Here is a 21,237-nt window from a genome sequence, read left to right as displayed (position 1 = left end):
AGGAAGACACATGTACAGGTCCCCCTCCTCAGGAAGACACATGTACAGGTCCCCCTCCTCAGGAAGACACATGTACAGGTCCCCCTCCTCAGGAAGACACATGTACAGGTCCTCCTCCTCAGGAAGACACATGTACAGGTCCCCCTCCTCAGGAAGACAAATGTACAGGTCCTCCTCCTCAGGAAGACACATGTACAGGTCCTCCTCCTCCTCAGGAAGACACACGTACAGGTCCTCCTCCTCCTCAGGAAGACACATGTACAGGTCCTCCTCCTCAGGAAGACACATGTACAGGTCCTCCTCCTCAGGAAGACACATGTACAGGTCCCCCTCCTCAGGAAGACACATGTACAGGTCCCCCTCCTCCTCAGGAAGACACATGTACAGGTCCTCCTCCTCCTCAGGAAGACACACGTACAGGTCCTCCTCCTCAGGAAGACACATGTACAGGTCCTCCTCCTCAGGAAGACACATGTACAGGTCCTCCTCCTCAGGAAGACACATGTACAGGTCCTCCTCCTCCTCAGGAAGACACACGTACAGGTCCTCCTCCTCAGGAAGACACATGTACAGGTCCTCCTCCTCAGGAAGACACATGTACAGGTCCCCCTCCTCAGGAAGACACATGTACAGGTCCTCCTCCTCAGGAAGGCGCATGGACAGGTCCCCCTCCTCAGGAAGACACATGTACAGGTCCTCCTCCTCAGGAAGACACATGTACAGGTCCCCCTCCTCAGGAAGACACATGTACAGGTCCCCCTCCTCAGGAAGACACATGTACAGGTCCTCCTCCTCAGGAAGACACATGTACAGGTCCTCCTCCTCAGGAAGACACATGTACAGGTCCTCCTCCTCAGGAAGTCACATGTACAGGTCCCCCTCCTCAGGAAGACACATGTACAGGTTCTCCTCCTCAGGAAGACACATGGACAGGTCCCCCTCCTCAGGAAGACACATGTACAGGTCCCCCTCCTCAGGAAGACACATGGACAGGCCCCCCTCCTCAGGAAGACACATGTACAGGTCGTCCTCCTCAGGAAGACACATGTACAGGTCCCCCCTCCTCAGGAAGACACATGTACAGGTCCCCCTCCTCAGGAAGACACGTGTACAGGTCCCCCTCCTCAGGAAGACACGTGTACAGGTCCCCCTCCTCAGGAAGACACATGTACAGGTCCCCCTCCTCAGGAAGACACGTGTACAGGTCCCCCTCCTCAGGAAGACACATGTACAGGTCCCCCTCCTCAGGAAGACACATGTACAGGTCCCCCTCCTCAGGAAGACACATGTACAGGTCCCCCTCCTCAGGAAGACACGTGTACAGGTCCCCCTCCTCAGGAAGACACATGTACAGGTCCCCCTCCTCAGGAAGACACATGTACAGGTCCTCCTCCTCAGGAAGACGCATGTACAGGTCCCCCTCCTCAGGAAGACGCAGGTACAGGTCCCCCTCCTCAGAAAGACACATGGACAGGTCCCCCTCCTCAGAAAAACACATGGACAGGTCCCCCTCCTCAGAAAGACACATGGACAGGTCCTCCTCCTCAGGAAGACACATGGACAGGTCCCTCTCCTCAGAAAGACACATGTACAGGTCCCCCTCCTCAGAAAAACACATGGACAGGTCCCCCTCCTCAGAAAGACACATGGACAGGTCCTCCTCCTCAGAAAAACACATGGACAGGTCCCCCTCCTCAGGGAGACACATGTACAGGTCCTCCTCCTCAGGAAGACACATGTACAGGTCCTCCTCCTCAGGAAGACACATGGACAGGTCCCCCTCCTCAGGAAGACACATGTACAGGTCCCCCTCCTCAGGAAGACACATGTACAGGTCCTCCTCCTCAGGAAGACACATGGACAGGTCCCCCTCCTCAGAAAGACACATGTACAGGTCCCCCTCCTCAGAAAAACACATGGACAGGTCCCCCTCCTCAGAAAGACACATGTACAGGTCCCCCTCCTCAGAAAAACACATGGACAGGTCCCCCTCCTCAGAAAAACACATGGACAGGTCCCCCTCCTCAGAAAGACACATGTACAGGTCCCCCTCCTCAGAAAAACACATGGACAGGTCCCCCTCCTCAGGAAGACACATGTACAGGTCCCCCTCCTCAGGAAGACTCATGTACAGGTCCCCCTCCTCAGGGAGACACATGTACAGGTCCTCCTCCTCAGGAAGACGCATGTACAGGTCCTCCTCCTCAGGAAGACACATGTACAGGTCCCCCTCCTCAGGAAGACACATGTACAGGTCCTCCTCCTCAGGAAGACACATGGACAGGACCCCCTCCTCAGGAAGACACATGGACAGGACCCCCTCCTCAGGAAGACACATGTACAGGTCCCCCTCCTCAGGAAGACTCATGTACAGGTCCCCCTCCTCAGGGAGACACATGTACAGGTCCTCCTCCTCAGGAAGACGCATGTACAGGTCCCCCTCCTCAGGGAGACACATGTACAGGTCCCCCTCCTCAGGAAGACACATGTACAGGTCCTCCTCCTCAGGAAGACACATGTACAGGTCCCCCTCCTCAGGAAGACACATGTACAGGTCCTCCTCCTCAGGAAGACACATGGACAGGACCCCCTCCTCAGGAAGACACATGGACAGGACCCCCTCCTCAGGAAGACACATGGACAGGTCCCCCTCCTCAGAAAGACACATGGACAGGTCCTCCTCCTCAGAAAAACACATGGACAGGTCCCCCTCCTCAGGAAGACACATGTTACAGGTCCCCCTCCTCAGGAAGACACATGTTACAGGTCCCCCTCCTCAGGGAGACACATGTACAGGTCCCCCTCCTCAGGAAGACACATGGACAGGTCCCCCTCCTGGAGGAAGAGAAATGCTGACTATGACCCTAAGAACACCATCCCTACAGTCACACACGGAGGGGGAAACATGAACACCATCCCTACAGTCACACTCGGAGGTGGGAACATGAAGACCATCCCTACAGTCACACACGGAGGTGGGAACATGAAGCTTTGGGGCTGTTTCTCTGATAAAGGTACAGGCTGACTTTGCCCCATTGAGGGACCATGTATTGTAAGATCTTGGAGGAGAACCTTCTTCCCTCATCCATACACTGAAGATGGGTCATGGATGGGTCTTCCAGCATCACAGTGACCCAAAACATACCGCCAAGGCAACAAAGGAGAGGCTCAAGAAGAAGCACATGAAGGTCATGGAGTGGCCTAGCCAGTCTCCAGACCTTAATCCTATAGAAAATGTATGGAGGAGCTGAAACTTCGAGTTGCCAAGAGACCTTCAGGATTTGGAGAAGATCTGTAGAGAAGAGAGGAGAAAATCCCTCCTGAGATGTGGAAACCTCATCACCACCTACAAGAAACGTCTGACCTCTGTGATCACCAACAAGGGTTTCTCCACCAACTACTAAGGGGATCAAATACTTATTTTACTCACTGAACTCCATTTATAACATTTGTATTGTGTGTTATTTCTGGATTTTTGGTTGATTTTCTGTCTCCATCATATAAAATACAATTATAGACCCTTCATTTCTATGTAAGTGGGCAAAACTTACACAATCCGCAGGGTAGACGATTGTTATTTCCCCCACTGTATATCTTTTGATTTATATACTGTGCAGATATATGTTTTTATTGATGCATTTTGTTTTATACACATATACATTTTTTCATTTTATATTCATATATTTTTTTTATTTATACACATCTCTCTCTTATATCTTGTATCTCTCTTGAAGAAATACAATGTGGTTAATCCGTTCAAAACTGATGATTTCATTACAGGGGGATTCATGTTTATTGATATGTAGCGTCTCCCCAGTCCTTCAATGTGGTGACTGCATTTGTTTTCCTTTTTATTTATTTTTTCAGGATTTTTTCACTTTATTTTCACCTGGTGAAGACAATTCCTGTATATGAGGGTGACAACACCCCAGGAGTGTTAGAGCAATGTTCTCAATGTACAGAACTCCGGGTTCTCTCAACAAGAGCAGAGTTCCCCTTTAAGCTGAGTGGTGGGGTTCTTAGTAAATGATCATTGTGGTGATATTGGAAGGTATTCTTTCTTTCGTTGCTCTTCAGCTGATTGTTCTTCTTCTCTTGCAGTCTCGCAGTCCCAGTCCGGTCTCCTCCCCGAGAACGGCGCCGTTAACCTCACGTGTGACGTCATCGACCCCAGAAGATCTGTGAACTCCTATCGCTGGTCCCGCGGCGGGGCGTCCGTCTTCCCATCAGACAGGATTTCCAAAGCGGGTCCCACCCTGTACATCCGCAGGCTGACCCAAGCTGACCGGGGCAAGTGGACCTGTGAGGTGGATGGCGGGAGAGCCAGTCTGACGCTCCGAGTGCTCAGTAAGTGATCCGGAATTCATGGCCAGCATTCATTCCATGTATTCATTCCCCTGTGCCCGTGTATTCATTCCCCTGTGCCCGTGCATTCATTCCCCTGTGTCCGTGTATTCATTCCCCTGTGTCCGTGTATTCATTCCCCTGTGCCCGTGCATTCATTCCCCTGTGCCCGTGTATTCATTCCCCTGTGTCCGTGTATTCATTCCCCTGTGCCCGTGTATTCATTCCCCTGTGCCCGTGCATTCATTCCCCTGTGCCCGTGCATTCATTCCCCTGTGTCCGTGTATTCATTCCCCTGTGTCCGTGTATTCATTCCCCTGTGTCCGTATATTCATTCCCCTGTGTCCGTATATTCATTCCCCTGTGCCCATGTATTCATTCCCCTGTGTCCGTATATTCATTCCCCTGTGTCCGTGTGTTCATTCCCCTGTGTCCGTATATTCATTCCCCTGTGTCCGTGTATTCATTCCCCTGTGTCCGTGTATTCATTCCCCTGTGTCCGTGTATTCATTCCCCTGTGTCCGTGTATTCATTCCCCTGTGTCCGTGTGTTCATTCCCCTGTGTCCGTATATTCATTCCCCTGTGTCCGTGTGTTCATTCCCCTGTGCCCGTGTATTCATTCCCCTGTGTCCGTGTGTTCATTCCCCTGTGTCCGTATATTCATTCCCCTGTGTCCGTATATTCATTCCCCTGTGTCCGTGTATTCATTCCCCTGTGCCCGTGCATTCATTCCCCTGTGTCCGTGTATTCATTCCCCTGTGTCCGTGTATTCATTCCCCTGTGTCCGTATATTCATTCCCCTGTGTCCGTATATTCATTCCCCTGTGCCCGTGTATTCATTCCCCTGTGTCCGTATATTCATTCCCCTGTGTCCGTGTGTTCATTCCCCTGTGTCCGTATATTCATTCCCCTGTGTCCGTGTATTCATTCCCCTGTGTCCGTGTATTCATTCCCCTGTGTCCGTATATTCATTCCCCTGTGTCCGTGTGTTCATTCCCCTGTGTCCGTATATTCATTCCCCTGTGTCCGTGTGTTCATTCCCCTGTGCCCGTGTATTCATTTCCCTGTGTCCGTGTATTTATTCCCCTGTGCCCATGCATTCATTCCCCTGTGTCCATGTATTCATTCCCCTGTGTCCGTGTGTTCATTCCCCTGTGTCCATGTGTTCATTCCCCTATGTCCATGTATTCATTCCCCTATGTCCGTGTATTCATTCCACTTGGTCCGTGTATTCATTCCCCTATGTCCATGTATTCATTCCCCTGTGTCCGTGTATTCATTTCCCTGTGTCCGTGTATTTATTCCCCTGTGCCCATGCATTCATTCCCCTGTGTCCGTGTATTCATTCCACTGTGTCCGTGTATTCATTCCCCTATGTCCGTGTATTCATTCCCCTGTGTCCGTGTATTCATTTCCCTGTGTCCGTGTATTTATTCCCCTGTGCCCATGCATTCATTCCCCTGTGTCCGTGTATTCATTCCACTGTGTCCGTGTATTCATTCCCCTATGTCCGTGTATTCATTCCCCTATGTCCGTGTATTCATTCCACTGTGTCCGTGTATTCATTCCCCTGTGTCCGTGTATTCATTCCCCTGTGTCCGTGTATTCATTCCCCTATGTCCATGTATTCATTCCCCTATGTCCATGTATTCATTCCCCTGTGTCTGTGTATTCATTCCCCTGTGTCCATGCATTCATTTACCTATATCCATATATTCACCTAGCTTGTCCCTATTCCCCTATGTCAGTGTATTCATTCACCTAACCTGTCTCTTCTTAGCTGCTCTGCTGCAATAAAAAGTCAGTCTACAGAGCCCTGTAGTTCAAGCTGACATTGACACACACACAGGGCAGCGACTCCCTCCCTAAAGCCGATCCAAATCTTGGCCGGTTCAGCAAGAACTGGCTGAGATTCTAACCCTGTCGGGGCAGGCTGAATGCAGGACTGATCAACCTGGGTTCAACCAGCCTGCGGGATTTTACCTGCGATTATTGCAAGTGGCTGTTATACTCAATGGCAGTAACCACTGTGCTCTCCCAGCGGGGGCGGCCCCCCTCCCCGCCCCCCCCCCCCTGGGAGAACACAATGGCTCAGCGGGGGGGGGGGGGGCACTGTCTGTATTGATGGGGAATTTGCGCCATGGTTGCAGGAAAGACATTTTGCTCCATCAATGGCCGGCCTAAGTCTCCGTCATTCCAGATGGACCCTCATGGGGGCTCCACCAAGGAGAGAGCATCTGAAGGCAAACGCCCTCTGCCATCGTCTGTCTTTAGAAAAGGAATTGGGGGGTCTTGTGACATCGATGCCCCTCACATGGAATGTTTATATAGAATGTTCTGTAGTGTTTGTACAACAAAGATTGTATAGCAAAAAAAAAAAGAAGAGATAAATATAAGATACGAGGTTAAAAATGTTTAAACCTAAAACTTCCCCCAAACCCTTTTCCAGGGTGTCGCCGAATGTCGGGAAGATGGCAAATTGTAGCCAAATCTACCTCTTTATTTACAAAATGTTTCAATTCGCTTTTCTTTTGGCAGCGATTTTTCTTTCAGTGGATATAAAAGTATCAAAAAGATGTGATAATCTAAGACAGTGATGGCGAACCTTGGCACCCCGGATGTTTTGGAACTACATTTCCCATGATGCTCTGGCACTCTGCATTGTAGTTGAGCATCATGGGAAATGTAGTTCCAAAACATCTGGGGTGCCGAGGTTCCCCATCACTGATCTAGGAGTATAATCGGGGGGTCTTCCTCTGTATGGAGACTTCTGGGACCCCCGCTGTAGTTTTGCGCTCTTTATTTAGTGAATGCGTTTGTGTTTGCCCCCGTCAGGTATATCCGGCCCGCCCCAGATCTCGCTCTACTCCGCCGTCGGCTCTCAGGTAGAGCTCCCCTGTAATGTCACTGAAGTCCCTACTGAGTGGCCCCTAACTGTGCAATGGAGCAAAGCCGCCGGCTCCGTCCGAGGTGACAACCAAGTCCTGACACTCCGACACGTGACCCCAGAGGATGCCGCAACCTACAGATGTGACATCACTTACCGGAGTCAGCTGATGACCAGGCGCATCACCCTAAAGGTCATCCAAGGTCAGTCATGTTCCTTATTGCTACTTTGTTTCCATTAACGTGTTTCTGTATCCAAAGTAACTAATGCTGGCCATACACGTATACGGATTTCAGTTCAAACAATTTAATTTTTTAGAACGTTCGCTCAATTTTTTTATGTATTTTTTTTATATAAGAGAGAAAACCAACCGCTCCAGGATAGCCCTCCAAGGCGGGTGTCCTTCTTCCTAACGAGGAGCCCCGGGTGCGGGCTAACACATGTGCAATAGGCAGGCAATGGCAAGAAACTCTGGATAGCCGCACACCAGAAAAAGGCTTAAAATCCTGTGTTTTTATAAAAGAATCGGGGGTCACATCAAATGATCCACAGCAATGAAACGCGTCAACATTTTTGTACCCTTTTCCTTGCTGTGGATCATTTGATGTGATGTGACCCCCGATTCTTTTATAAAAACACAGGATTTTAAGCCTTTTTCTGGTGTGCGGCTATCCAGAGTTTCTTGCCATTGCCTGCCTATTTTTTTATATATAATGGGGAACATAACAGAGCTGATGCACCCAAAGATGGGTGGGAACCCCCGAAATTACCGGGAGGACGGCAACAGTCAGGAATAATGACAGCTAAACATAAACATTTCTACATTATGTGGAATAATTGAGATGAGGTCCTTCTCTCCGCAGTGTTTCCTTCGGGACCGACCTTTGCCAAAGAGGGCTCTTCCCTGGCATTGTCCTGCAATGTCACCGGTGCAGCGGAGGAGGGTGAGCGCTACGAATGGACGGGACCTCTGAACTCCACGCGGCATCAGAATGTGAGGAAAGGAGCCGTACTGAACCTCCCCGCCGTTTACAGAGAGGATTCCGGGATCTGGGTCTGTTCTGTTTATGGGAAGAACGGGATTCTGGGAAAAGCCGAGCACTGGCTCTATGTACATGGTAAATATCACCTTCATCCCGACTCTAGAGATTGTTATCTACATCATGATTGGTTATACACCCAAAGATTACACACGGGGCGTCTCTCCGAAACTATTCTGAGGACTGAGAAGAACAGAAGATCCGACTGAAACCCAAGACGTCTCCGTCTCTTTCCATCTTCTTTTCCTCTGTTGACTTCTTCTGCCTTTAGTATATCTCCCTCTGCCAGATCCTTCTGCTTTCATTTCCTCTACTGGCGCCATTTTGTCTTCCCCATTGGCTCTTTTGCCTCCATTTATTTTTCCTCTATTGGCTCTTTCTGCCTTTATTTTGTCTTCTGATGTCACCTCCGTCTCTCCCCTTCCTTGTTCCTCTGCCATTTCACCCGACACCCATCTATACCCATCTACACTCATCTACACCCATCTACACCCATCTACACCCATCTACACCCATCTACACCCATCTACACCCATCTACATCCATCTACATCCATCTACATCCATCTACACCCATCTACACCCACATCCATCTACACCCATCTACATCCATCTATACCCATCTACACCTATCTACATCTACACCCATCTACATCCATCTACATCCATCTACATCCATCTACATCCATCTACACCCATCTACACCCATCTACACCCACATCCATCTACACCCATCTACATCCATCTATACCCATCTACACCTATCTACATCTACACCCATCTACATCCATCTACATCCATCTACACCCATCTACACCCATCTACACCCATCTACACCCATCTACATCCATCTACATCCATCTACACCCATCTACACCCATCTACACCCACATCCATCTACACCCATCTACATCCATCTATACCCATCTACACCTACACCCATCTACACCCATCTACATCCATCTACATCCATCTATACCCATCTACATCCATCTACACCCATCTACACCCACATCCATCTACACCCATCTACATCCATCTATACCCATCTACACCCATCTACATCTACACCCATCTACACCCATCTACATCCATCTACACCCATCTACATCCATCTATACCCATCTACACCCATCTACATCCATCTACATCCATCTACATCCATCTATACCCATCTATACCCATCTACACCCATCTACACCCATCTACACCCATCTACATCCATCTACATCCATCTACATCCATCTACATCCATCTACACCCATCTACACCCACATCCATCTACACCCATCTACATCCATCTATACCCATCTACACCCATCTACACCCATCTACATCCATCTACATCCATCTATACCCATCTACATCCATCTACACCCATCTACACCCATCTACACCCATCTACACCCATCTACACCCATCTACACCCATCTACATCCATCTATACCCATCTACACCCATCTACACCCATCTACACCCATCTACACCCATCTACATCCATCTATACCCATCTACACCCATCTACATCCATCTACATCCATCTACATCCATCTACATCCATCTACACCCATCTACACCCACATCCATCTACACCCATCTACATCCATCTATACCCATCTACACCCATCTACATCTACACCCATCTATACCCATCTACATCCATCTACACCCATCTACATCCATCTACACCCATCTACATCCATCTATACCCATCTACACCCATCTACATCTACACCCATCTACATCCATCTACATCCATCTATACCCATCTACACCCATCTACATCCATCTATACCCATCTACATCCATCTACATCCATCTACACCCATCTACATCCATCTACACCCATCTACACCCACATCCATCTACACCCATCTACATCCATCTATACCCATCTACATCTACACCCATCTACATCCATCTACACCCATCTACATCCATCTATACCCATCTACATCCATCTACACCCATCTACACCCACATCCATCTACACCCATTACATCCATCTATACCCATCTACACCCATCTACATCTACACCCATCTACATCCATCTACATCCATATATACCCATCTACATCCATCTACATCCATCTACACCCATCTACACCCATCTACACCCATCTACACCCATCTACATCCATCTACATCCATCTACATCCATCTACATCCATCTACACCCATCTACATCCATCTACACCCACATCCATCTACACCCATCTACATCCATCTATACCCATCTACACCCATCTACATCTACACCCATCTACACCCATCTACACCCATCTACACCCATCTACATCCATCTACATCTACATCCATCTACACCCATCTACACCCACCTACACCCATCTACATCTACACCCATCTACATCCATCTACATCCATCTACATCTACATCCATCTACACCCATCTACACCCACCTACACCCATCTACATCTACACCCATCTACACCCATCTACATCCATCTACATCCATCTACATCCATCTACATCCATCTACACCCATCTACATCCATCCACACCCATCTACGCCCACATCCATCTACACCCATCTACATCTACACCCATCTACACCCATCTACATCCATCTACATCCATCTACATCTACACCCATCTACACCCACCTACACCCATCTACATTTACATCCATCTACACCCATCTACACCCATCTACACCCACCTACACCCATCTACATCTACACCCATCTACATCCATCTACATCTACACCCATCTACACCCATCTACACCCATCTACATCTACATCCATCTACACCCATCTATACCCATCTACATCCATCTACACCTATCTACACCTACACCCACCTACACCCATCTACATCCATCTACACCCATCTACACCCATCTACATCTACACCCATCTACACCCATCTACATCTACATCTACATCCATCTACATCCATCTACACCCATCTACACCCATCTACATCTACATCCATCTACATCCATCTACACCCATCTACACCCATCTACATCTACATCCATCTACACCCATCTACACCTACATCCATCTACACCCATCTACACCCATCTACATCTACATCCATCTACATCCATCTACACCCATCTACATCTACATCCATCTACATCTACATCCATCTACACCCATCTACATCTACATCCATCTACACCCATCTACATCTACATCCATCTACATCCATCTACACCCATCTACATCTACACCCATCTACATCTACATCCATCTACACCCATCTACATCTACATCCATCTACACCCATCTACATCTACATCCATCTACACCCATCTACATCTACATCCATCTACACCCATCTACACCCATCTACACCCATCTACATCTACATCCATCTACACCCATCTACACCCACCTACACCCATCTACACCCATCTACATCCATCTACACCCATCTACACCCATCTACATCTACACCCATCTACATCTACATCCATCTACACCCATCTACACCCATCTACATCTACATCCATCTACACCCATCTACATCTACATCCATCTACACCCATCTACATCTACATCCATCTACACCCATCTACACCTACATCCATCTACACCCATCTACACCCATCTACACCCATCTACATCTACATCCTATCTACATCCATCTACACCCATCTACATCTACATCCATCTACACCCATCTACATCTACACCCATCTACACCCATCTACACCCATCTACACCCATCTACACCCATCTACATCTACATCCATCTACACCCATCTACACCCACCTACACCCATCTACATCTACACCCACCTACACCCATCTACATCTACACCCATCTACATCCATCTACATCTACACCCATCTACACCCATCTACACCCATCTACATCTACATCCATCTACACCCATCTATACCCATCTACATCCATCTACACCTACACCCATCTACACCCATCTACATCTACACCCATCTACACCTATCTACACCTACACCCACCTACACCCATCTACATCCATCTACACCCATCTACACCCATCTACATCTACACCCATCTACATCTACATCCATCTACACCCATCTACACCCATCTACATCTACATCCATCTACACCCATCTACACCCATCTACATCCATCTACACCCATCTACACCTACATACATCTACACCCACCTACACCCATCTACACCTACATCCATCTACACCCATCTACACCCATCTACACCCATCTACATCTACATCCATCTACATCCATCTACACCCATCTACATCCATCTACATCTACATCCATCTACACCCATCTACACCCATCTACACCCATCTACACCCATCTAAACCCATCTACACCCATCTACATCTACATCCATCTACACCCATCTACATCTACATCCATCTACACCCATCTACATCTACACCCATCTACACCCATCTACATCTACACCCATCTACATCCATCTACACCCATCTACATCTACATCCATCTACATCCATCTACATCCATCTACACCCATCTACATCCATCTACACCCATCTACACCCATCTACATCTACATCCATCTACATCCATCTACACCCATCTACATCCATCTACATCCATCTACATCTACACCCATCTACACCCATCTACATCCATCTACACCCATCTACACCCATCTACATCTACATCCATCTACATCCATCTACATCTACATCCATCTACACCCATCTACATCTACATCCATCTACATCTACATCCATCTACACCCATCTACACCCATCTACATCCATCTACACCCATCTACACCCACATCCATCTACACCCATCTACACCTATCTACATCTACACCCATCTACACCCATCTACACCCATCTACACCCATCTACATCTACATCCATCTACACCCATTTACATCCATCTACACCCATTTACATCCATCTACACCCATCTACATCCATCTACATCCATCTACATCTACACTCATCTACACCTACATCTATCTACATCTAAACCTACATCCATCTACACCCATCTACACCTATCTACATCTACACCCATCTACATCTACATCCATCTACACCTATCTACATCTACACCCATCTACACCCATCTACACCCATCTACACCTATCTACATCTACACCCATCTACATCTACATCCATCTACACCTATCTACATCTACACCCATCTACACCCATCTACACCCATCTACACCCATCTACATCCATCTACACCCATCTACACCCATCTACACCCATCTACACCCATCTATATCTACACCCATCTACACCTATCTACATCCATCTACACCCATCTACACCCATCTACACCCATCTACACCCATCTATATCTACACCCATCTACACCTATCTACATCCATCTACATCCATCTACATCCATCTACACCAATCTACACCCATCTACACCCATCTACACCCATCTACACCCATCTACACCCATCTACATCCATCTACACCAATCTACACCCATCTACATCCATCTACACCCATCTACACCCATCTACACCCATCTACACCCATCTACATCCATCTACATCCATCTACATCCATCTACACCCATCTACACCCATCTACACCCATCTATATCTACACCGATCTACACCCATCTACACCCATCTACACCTATCTACACCCATCTACACCCATCTATATATACACCACATCTACACCTATCTTATCTTCCTCTACTGGCTCTTTTCACCACCATTTTTGTCTTCCTTTTTCTAGCTCCTCTCTCCTTCATTCCATCTTTCTCTATTGGGTCTTTCTGCTTTCATTCGGTCTTCCTCTGTCATCTCCTTCTGTCTCATTTTTTGATCCTCTGCCATGTTTTCCTGCCTCTAATTTCTTTTCCTCCGTTGGGTCTTTTCCGCCTGAATTTTGTCTTCGTATTCTTCTGTCTCCGTTGTGTTTTTCTTTCTCGGCTCCTCTCTATGTTCTCTATTTTGTTTTCCTCTGTTGGGTCCCTCTGCCTTGATTTTGTTTTCTTCTACCAGCTCTCTCTGCCTCCATTTGGGTCTTTCCACCTTCGTTTTATCTTCCTCTATTGCCTCTTTCTGCCTCCATTATGTTTTTTTGTCAACATTTTGTCTTCCTTTTCCAGCTCCACCATCCTCCATTCTGTCTTCCACTGCTACTTCCTTCTGTCTCCCTTATGGTTCCTCTGCCATTTCACCCAACACCTATCTTATCTTCCTCTATTGGCTCTTCTTGGCTCCATATTGTCTTCCTTTTCTAGTTCCCCTGTCCTTCATTTTCCTTCCTCAGGTGGGTCGTTCTTCGGGGTTGTTCTTCGGGGTCGTTCTTCGGGTCGTTCTTCCTTCCTCCAGTGACTCTTTCTGCCTCCATTTTGTTCTCCTCTGCCACCTTCTCCTGTCTCCTTATTTGATCCTCTTCCATATTTTCCTCCCTCATTTTTGTTTTCTTCTGTTGACTCTCTGCCTCCATTTGGTTTTACTCCTGTTGGGTCTTCCCACCTCCATATTGTCTTTGTTTTCCACCATCCTCCATTCTGTCTTCTTCTGCCACCTCCTCCTGTCTCCCTTTTTGTTTCTCTGCCACCTCCTCCTGTCTCCCTTTTTGTTCCTCTGCCACCTCCTCCTGTCTCCCTTTTTGTTCCTCTGCCACCTCCTCCTGTCTCCCTTTTTGTTTCTCTGCCACCTCCTCCTGTCTCCCTTTTTGTTTCTCTGCCACCTCCTCCTGTCTCCCTTTTTGTTTCTCTGCCACCTCCTCCTGTCTCCCTTTTTGTTCCTCTGCCACCTCCTCCTGTCTCCCTTTTTGTTCCTCTGCCACCTCCTCCTGTCTCCCTTTTTGTTTCTCTGCCACCTCCTTCTGTCTCCCTTTTTGTTTCTCTGCCACCTCCTCCTGTCTCCCTTTTTGTTCCTCTGCCACCTCCTCCTGTCTCCCTTTTTGTTTCTCTGCCACCTCCTTCTGTCTCCCTTTTTGTTTCTCTGCCACCTCCTCCTGTCTCCCTTTTTGTTTCTCTGCCACCTCCTCCTGTCTCCCTTTTTGTTCCTCTGCCACCTCCTCCTGTCTCCCTTTTTGTTTCTCTGCCACCTCCTCCTGTCTCCCTTTTTGTTCCTCTGCCACCTCCTCCTGTCTCCCTTTTTGTTCCTCTGCCACCTCCTCCTGTCTCCCTTTTTGTTTCTCTGCCACCTCCTTCTGTCTCCCTTTTTGTTTCTCTGCCACCTCCTCCTGTCTCCCTTTTTGTTTCTCTGCCACCTCCTCCTGTCTCCCTTTTTGTTTCTCTGCCACCTCCTCCTGTCTCCCTTTTTGTTCCTCTGCCCCCTCCTCCTGTCTCCCTTTTTGTTTCTCTGCCACCTCCTCCTGTCTCCCTTTTTGTTCCTCTGCCACCTCCTCCTGTCTCCCTTTTTGCTCCTCTGCCATCTTGTCCTACTCTTGTTTTCTCTTCCTCTCATTGGCTCTTTTTGCCACCATATTGTCTTCCTCTGTTGGATTCTCCTGTCTCCATGTTGTCCTCCAGCTCCCCGTCCTCCATCGTCTTCCTCAGTTGGGTCTTTTGTCCTCCTCTACTGACTCTTTTTGCCTCCATTTCCTCTGATATTTTTTCCTACCTATTTTTTGGTCTTCCTCCGTTGGGTCTTTTTACCTCCGGGAGTGGGCAGGAGGGGTGGCAGCCCTGGGCACTGGGGTTTCATGTGTGATGGGGGGGGGGGGGGGTGCAGCAAGGGGATTGAAGGGGAGGGGATTTGTGTTGGAAGAGGCAATTTGGGGGGTGGCAGAGGGTAAGAATAGGACTAGGAGTTGTTATTGGGGGGGGGGGGGATTTGTCCTTGGAAGGGGAATTAAGAGGGTTTGTGCTAGAAGAGGTGATATGGTGAAGGGGGGGAGGGGGATTATGCTCGGAGGGGACATTTTTTGTTTGGGGGTAGGGTTGTGCTTGGAGGGGAAATTTAATGGGTGTATTCATGCTAGGAGGGGGGATTTGGAGCAGGGGGGGGATGTGTACTCAGAGGGTGAAAATTTGGGGGGTAGAAGATTTGTACTGGGGGGTGACTTTTTTGGGGAGGAGCAACGATTTGCAGTAGGAGGGGGGATTTCAGCGGGGAGGGGGGGATTTGTACTGGGGGAACTTATGCTTAGAGAGGAAGTATGTAGAGTAATACTCATTTTTTTTTTTTTGGGGGGGGGGTTTGCTGACATGTAATGCTCATAGATCTTGAGGGGGGCGCAGTTTGTCATGTTCTCCCCGGGGCTCTAGGGGGCCCTCTCCCGGCACTGACCGGCAATGAAATAATTTGTGCACCGGGAGATAAAACCAGGGACTGTACTGTGCCCCCCTCAGCAAGAGGGCCCCTTAGGGCCACAGCAACCATGGATGAGGCTGAACACATTCATTTTATGGAGAGCATTCTCTTCCATCTGGTCCAATACAAACCTCTCACACCGGGGATCAGGGAGGAGTCATAGCATAGCAAACCAGGTACTGAGCGCCCCCTGCTGGTGATGAGGAAGAAAATATTTACAGAACCCGCTTTATAAGAGCCAATAAACGATTAGCGGAGAGATTCCATTGATCGGATTTCTGTAACTCTTTTCTATTCCAGCCGCCCAGAGCGCTGAGTTCGGCTCCTTGTCTTCATGGCAGACCTACGTTGTCTTCCTGCTGTGCCTTCTGCTGATCCTCGGCCTCCTGCTGATCGCCGGCATTTCCATCCAAAACCGACGGGTAAGTCTGTGCTCCGTGTGTGCAAATCCGTCTACAGATCACTTCTATTCCTTCACAGCGGCAGAAATCTAAACGTTTTGTGTCTGTGGGCTGATTGTCACCGCATTGTATGCAAGACGCATGAGAACGTTTGTAACTCAATCATCTCCAAACTGTGGCCCTTTGCTTGCTTTTATCCAGACCTTGGGGCACTATTCCCTCCCACTGATACCAATGATGGGGCACTACTCCCTCCCACTGATACCAATGATGGGGCACTATTCCCTCCCACTGATACCAATGATGGGGCACTATTCCTCCCACTGATACCAATGATGGGGCACTACTCCCTCCCACTGATACCAATGATGGGGCACTATTCCCTCCCACTGACACCACTGATGGGGCACTATTCCTCCCACTGACACCAATGATGGGGCACTATTCCCTCCCACTGACACCAATGATGGGGCACTATTCCCTCCCACTGACACCACTGATGGGGCACTATTCCTCCCACTGACACCAATGATGGGGCACTATTACCTCCCACTGACACCAATGATGGGGCACTATTCCTCCTACTGACACCAATGATGGGGCACTATTCCCTCCCACTGACACCAATGATGGGGCACTATTCCCTCCCACTGACACCAATGATGGGGCACTATTCCTCCCACTGACACCAATGATGGGGCACTATTCCCTCCCACTGACACCAATGATGGGGCACTATTCCTCCCACTGACACCAATGATGGGGCACTATTCCCTCCCACTGACACCAATGATGGGGCACTATTCCCTCCCACTGACACCAATGATGGGGCACTACTCCCTCCCACTGACACCAATGATGGAGCACTATTCCTCTCACTGACACCAATGATGGGGCACTATTCCCTCCCACTGACACCACTGATGGGGCACTATTCCTCCCACTGACACCAATGATGGGGCACTATTCCTCTCACTGACACCAATGATGGGGCACTATTCCCTCCCACTGACACCACTGATGGGGCACTATTCCTCTCACTGACACCAATGATGGGGCACTATTCCCTCCCACTGACACCACTGATGGGGCACTATTCCTCCCACTGACACCAATGATGGGGCACTATTCCTCCCACTGACACCAATGATGGGGCACTATTCCTCTCACTGACACCAATGATGGGGCACTATTCCTCTCACTGACACCAATGATGGGGCACTATTCCCTCCCACTGACACCACTAATGGGGCACTATTCCCTCCCACTGACACCACTGATGGGGCACTATTCCCTCTCACTGACACCAATGATGGGGCACTATTCCCTCCCACTGACACCAATGATGGGGCACTATTCCCTCCCACTTACACCAATGATGGGGCACTATTCCTCCTACTGACACCAATGATGGGGCACTATTCCCTCCCACTGACACCAATGATGGGGCACTATTCCCTCCCACTGACACCAATGATGGGGCACTATTCCCTCCCACTGACACCAATGATGGGGCACTATTCCCTCCCACTGATACCAATGATGGGGCACTATTCCCTCCCACTGACACTAATGATGGGGCACTATTCCCTCCCACTGACACCAATGATGGGGCATTATTCCCTCCCACTGACACCAATGATGGGGCACTATTCCTCCCACTGATACCAATGATGGGGCACTATTCCCTCCCACTGACACCAATGATGGGGCACTATTCCTCCCACTGACACCAATGATGGGGCACTATTCCCTCCCACTGACACCAATGATGGGGCATTATTCCCTCCCACTGACACCAACGATGGGGCATTATTCCCTCCCACTGACACCAATGATGGGGCACTATTCCTCCCACTGATACCAATGATGGGGCACTACTCCCTCCCACTGATACCAATGATGGGGCACTATTCCCTCCCACTGATACCAATGATGGGGCACTATTCCTCCCACTGATACCAATGATGGGGCACTACTCCCTCCCACTGATACCAATGATGGGGCACTATTCCCTCCCACTGACACCACTGATGGGGCACTATTCCTCCCACTGACACCAATGATGGGGCACTATTCCCTCCCACTGACACCAATGATGGGGCACTATTCCCTCCCACTGACACCACTGATGGGGCACTATTCCTCCCACTGACACCAATGATGGGGCACTATTACCTCCCACTGACACCAATGATGGGGCACTATTCCTCCTACTGACACCAATGATGGGGCACTATTCCCTCCCACTGACACCAATGATGGGGCACTATTCCCTCCCACTGACACCAATGATGGGGCACTATTCCTCCCACTGACACCAATGATGGGGCACTATTCCCTCCCACTGACACCAATGATGGGGCACTATTCCTCCCACTGACACCAATGATGGGGCACTATTCCCTCCCACTGACACCAATGATGGGGCACTATTCCCTCCCACTGACACCAATGATGGGGCACTACTCCCTCCCACTGACACCAATGATGGAGCACTATTCCTCTCACTGACACCAATGATGGGGCACTATTCCCTCCCACTGACACCACTGATGGGGCACTATTCCTCCCACTGACACCAATGATGGGGCACTATTCCTCTCACTGACACCAATGATGGGGCACTATTCCCTCCCACTGACACCACTGATGGGGCACTATTCCTCTCACTGACACCAATGATGGGGCACTATTCCCTCCCACTGACACCACTGATGGGGCACTATTCCTCCCACTGACACCAATGATGGGGCACTATTCCTCCCACTGACACCAATGATGGGGCACTATTCCTCTCACTGACACCAATGATGGGGCACTATTCCTCTCACTGACACCAATGATGGGGCACTATTCCCTCCCACTGACACCACTAATGGGGCACTATTCCCTCCCACTGACACCACTGATGGGGCACTATTCCCTCTCACTGACACCAATGATGGGGCACTATTCCCTCCCACTGACACCAATGATGGGGCACTATTCCCTCCCACTTACACCAATGATGGGGCACTATTCCTCCTACTGACACCAATGATGGGGCACTATTCCCTCCCACTGACACCAATGATGGGGCACTATTCCCTCCCACTGACACCAATGATGGGGCACTATTCCCTCCCACTGACACCAATGATGGGGCACTATTCCCTCCCACTGATACCAATGATGGGGCACTATTCCCTCCCACTGACACTAATGATGGGGCACTATTCCCTCCCACTGACACCAATGATGGGGCATTATTCCCTCCCACTGACACCAATGATGGGGCACTATTCCTCCCACTGATACCAATGATGGGGCACTATTCCCTCCCACTGACACCAATGATGGGGCACTATTCCTCCCACTGACACCAATGATGGGGCACTATTCCCTCCCACTGACACCAATGATGGGGCATTATTCCCTCCCACTGACACCAACGATGGGGCATTATTCCCTCCCACTGACACCAACGATGGGGCATTATTCCCTCCCACTGACACCAACGATGGGGCATTATTCCCTCCCACTGACACCAACGATGGGGCATTATTCCCTCCCACTGATACCAATGATGGGGCACTATTCCCTCCCACTGACACCAATGATGGGGCACTATTCCTCCCACTGACACCAATGATGGGGCACTATTCCCTCCCACTGACACCAATGATGGGGCATTATTCCCTCCCACTGACACCAACGATGGGGCATTATTCCCTCCCACTGACACCAACGATGGGGCATTATTCCTCCCACTGACACCAATGATGGGGCACTATTCCCTCCCACTGACACCAATGATGGGGCACTATTCCTCCCACTGATACCAATGATGGGGCACTATTCCCTCCCACTGACACCAATGATGGGGCACTATTCCTCCCACTGACACCAATGATGGGGCACTATTCCCTCCCACTGACACCAATGATGGGGCATTATTCCCTCCCACTGACACCAACGATGGGGCATTATTCCCTCCCACTGACACCAACGATGGGGCATTATTCCCTCCCACTGACACCAACGATGGGGCATTATTCCCTCCCACTGACACCAACGATGGGGCATTATTCCCTCCCACTGACACCAATGATGGGGCATTATTCCCTCCCACTGACACCAATGATGGGGCATTATTCCCTCCCACTGACACCAATGATGGGGCACTATTCCTCCCACTGACACCAATGATGGGGCACTATTCCTCCCACTGACACCAACGATGGGGCACTATTCCCCCCACTGACACCAATGATGGGGCACTATTCCTCCCACTGACACCAATGATGGGGCACTATTCCTCCCACTGACACCAACGATGGGGCACTATTCCCTCCCA

The 21,237-nt window shown here is 49.4% G+C and overlaps 1 protein-coding gene across 1 annotated transcript in view; it reads left to right on the top strand.

Annotated features, from left to right (window-relative positions):
* LAG3 (lymphocyte activating 3) overlaps positions 1-21,237 on the top strand; it is a 48,883-nt gene that overhangs the window by 13,866 nt on the left and 13,780 nt on the right. Inside the window, exons 4-7 of the mRNA XM_077467112.1 lie at positions 4,102-4,347; positions 7,181-7,435; positions 8,096-8,350; positions 16,798-16,919. Of these exons, the coding sequence (XP_077323238.1) occupies positions 4,102-4,347; positions 7,181-7,435; positions 8,096-8,350; positions 16,798-16,919 (878 nt within the window). The remainder of the gene's footprint in view (positions 1-4,101; positions 4,348-7,180; positions 7,436-8,095; positions 8,351-16,797; positions 16,920-21,237) is intronic.

This window comes from Lithobates pipiens, unplaced genomic scaffold (genome assembly GCF_037356315.1).
Source record: "Lithobates pipiens isolate NorthernLeopardFrog02 unplaced genomic scaffold, aLitPip1_a1.2 Scaffold_47, whole genome shotgun sequence".
Lineage (NCBI taxonomy): Eukaryota > Metazoa > Chordata > Amphibia > Anura > Ranidae > Lithobates > Lithobates pipiens.
The sequence above is the reverse complement of the archived record's forward strand: the minus strand, read 5'-3'. Positions and strand labels throughout refer to the sequence as shown.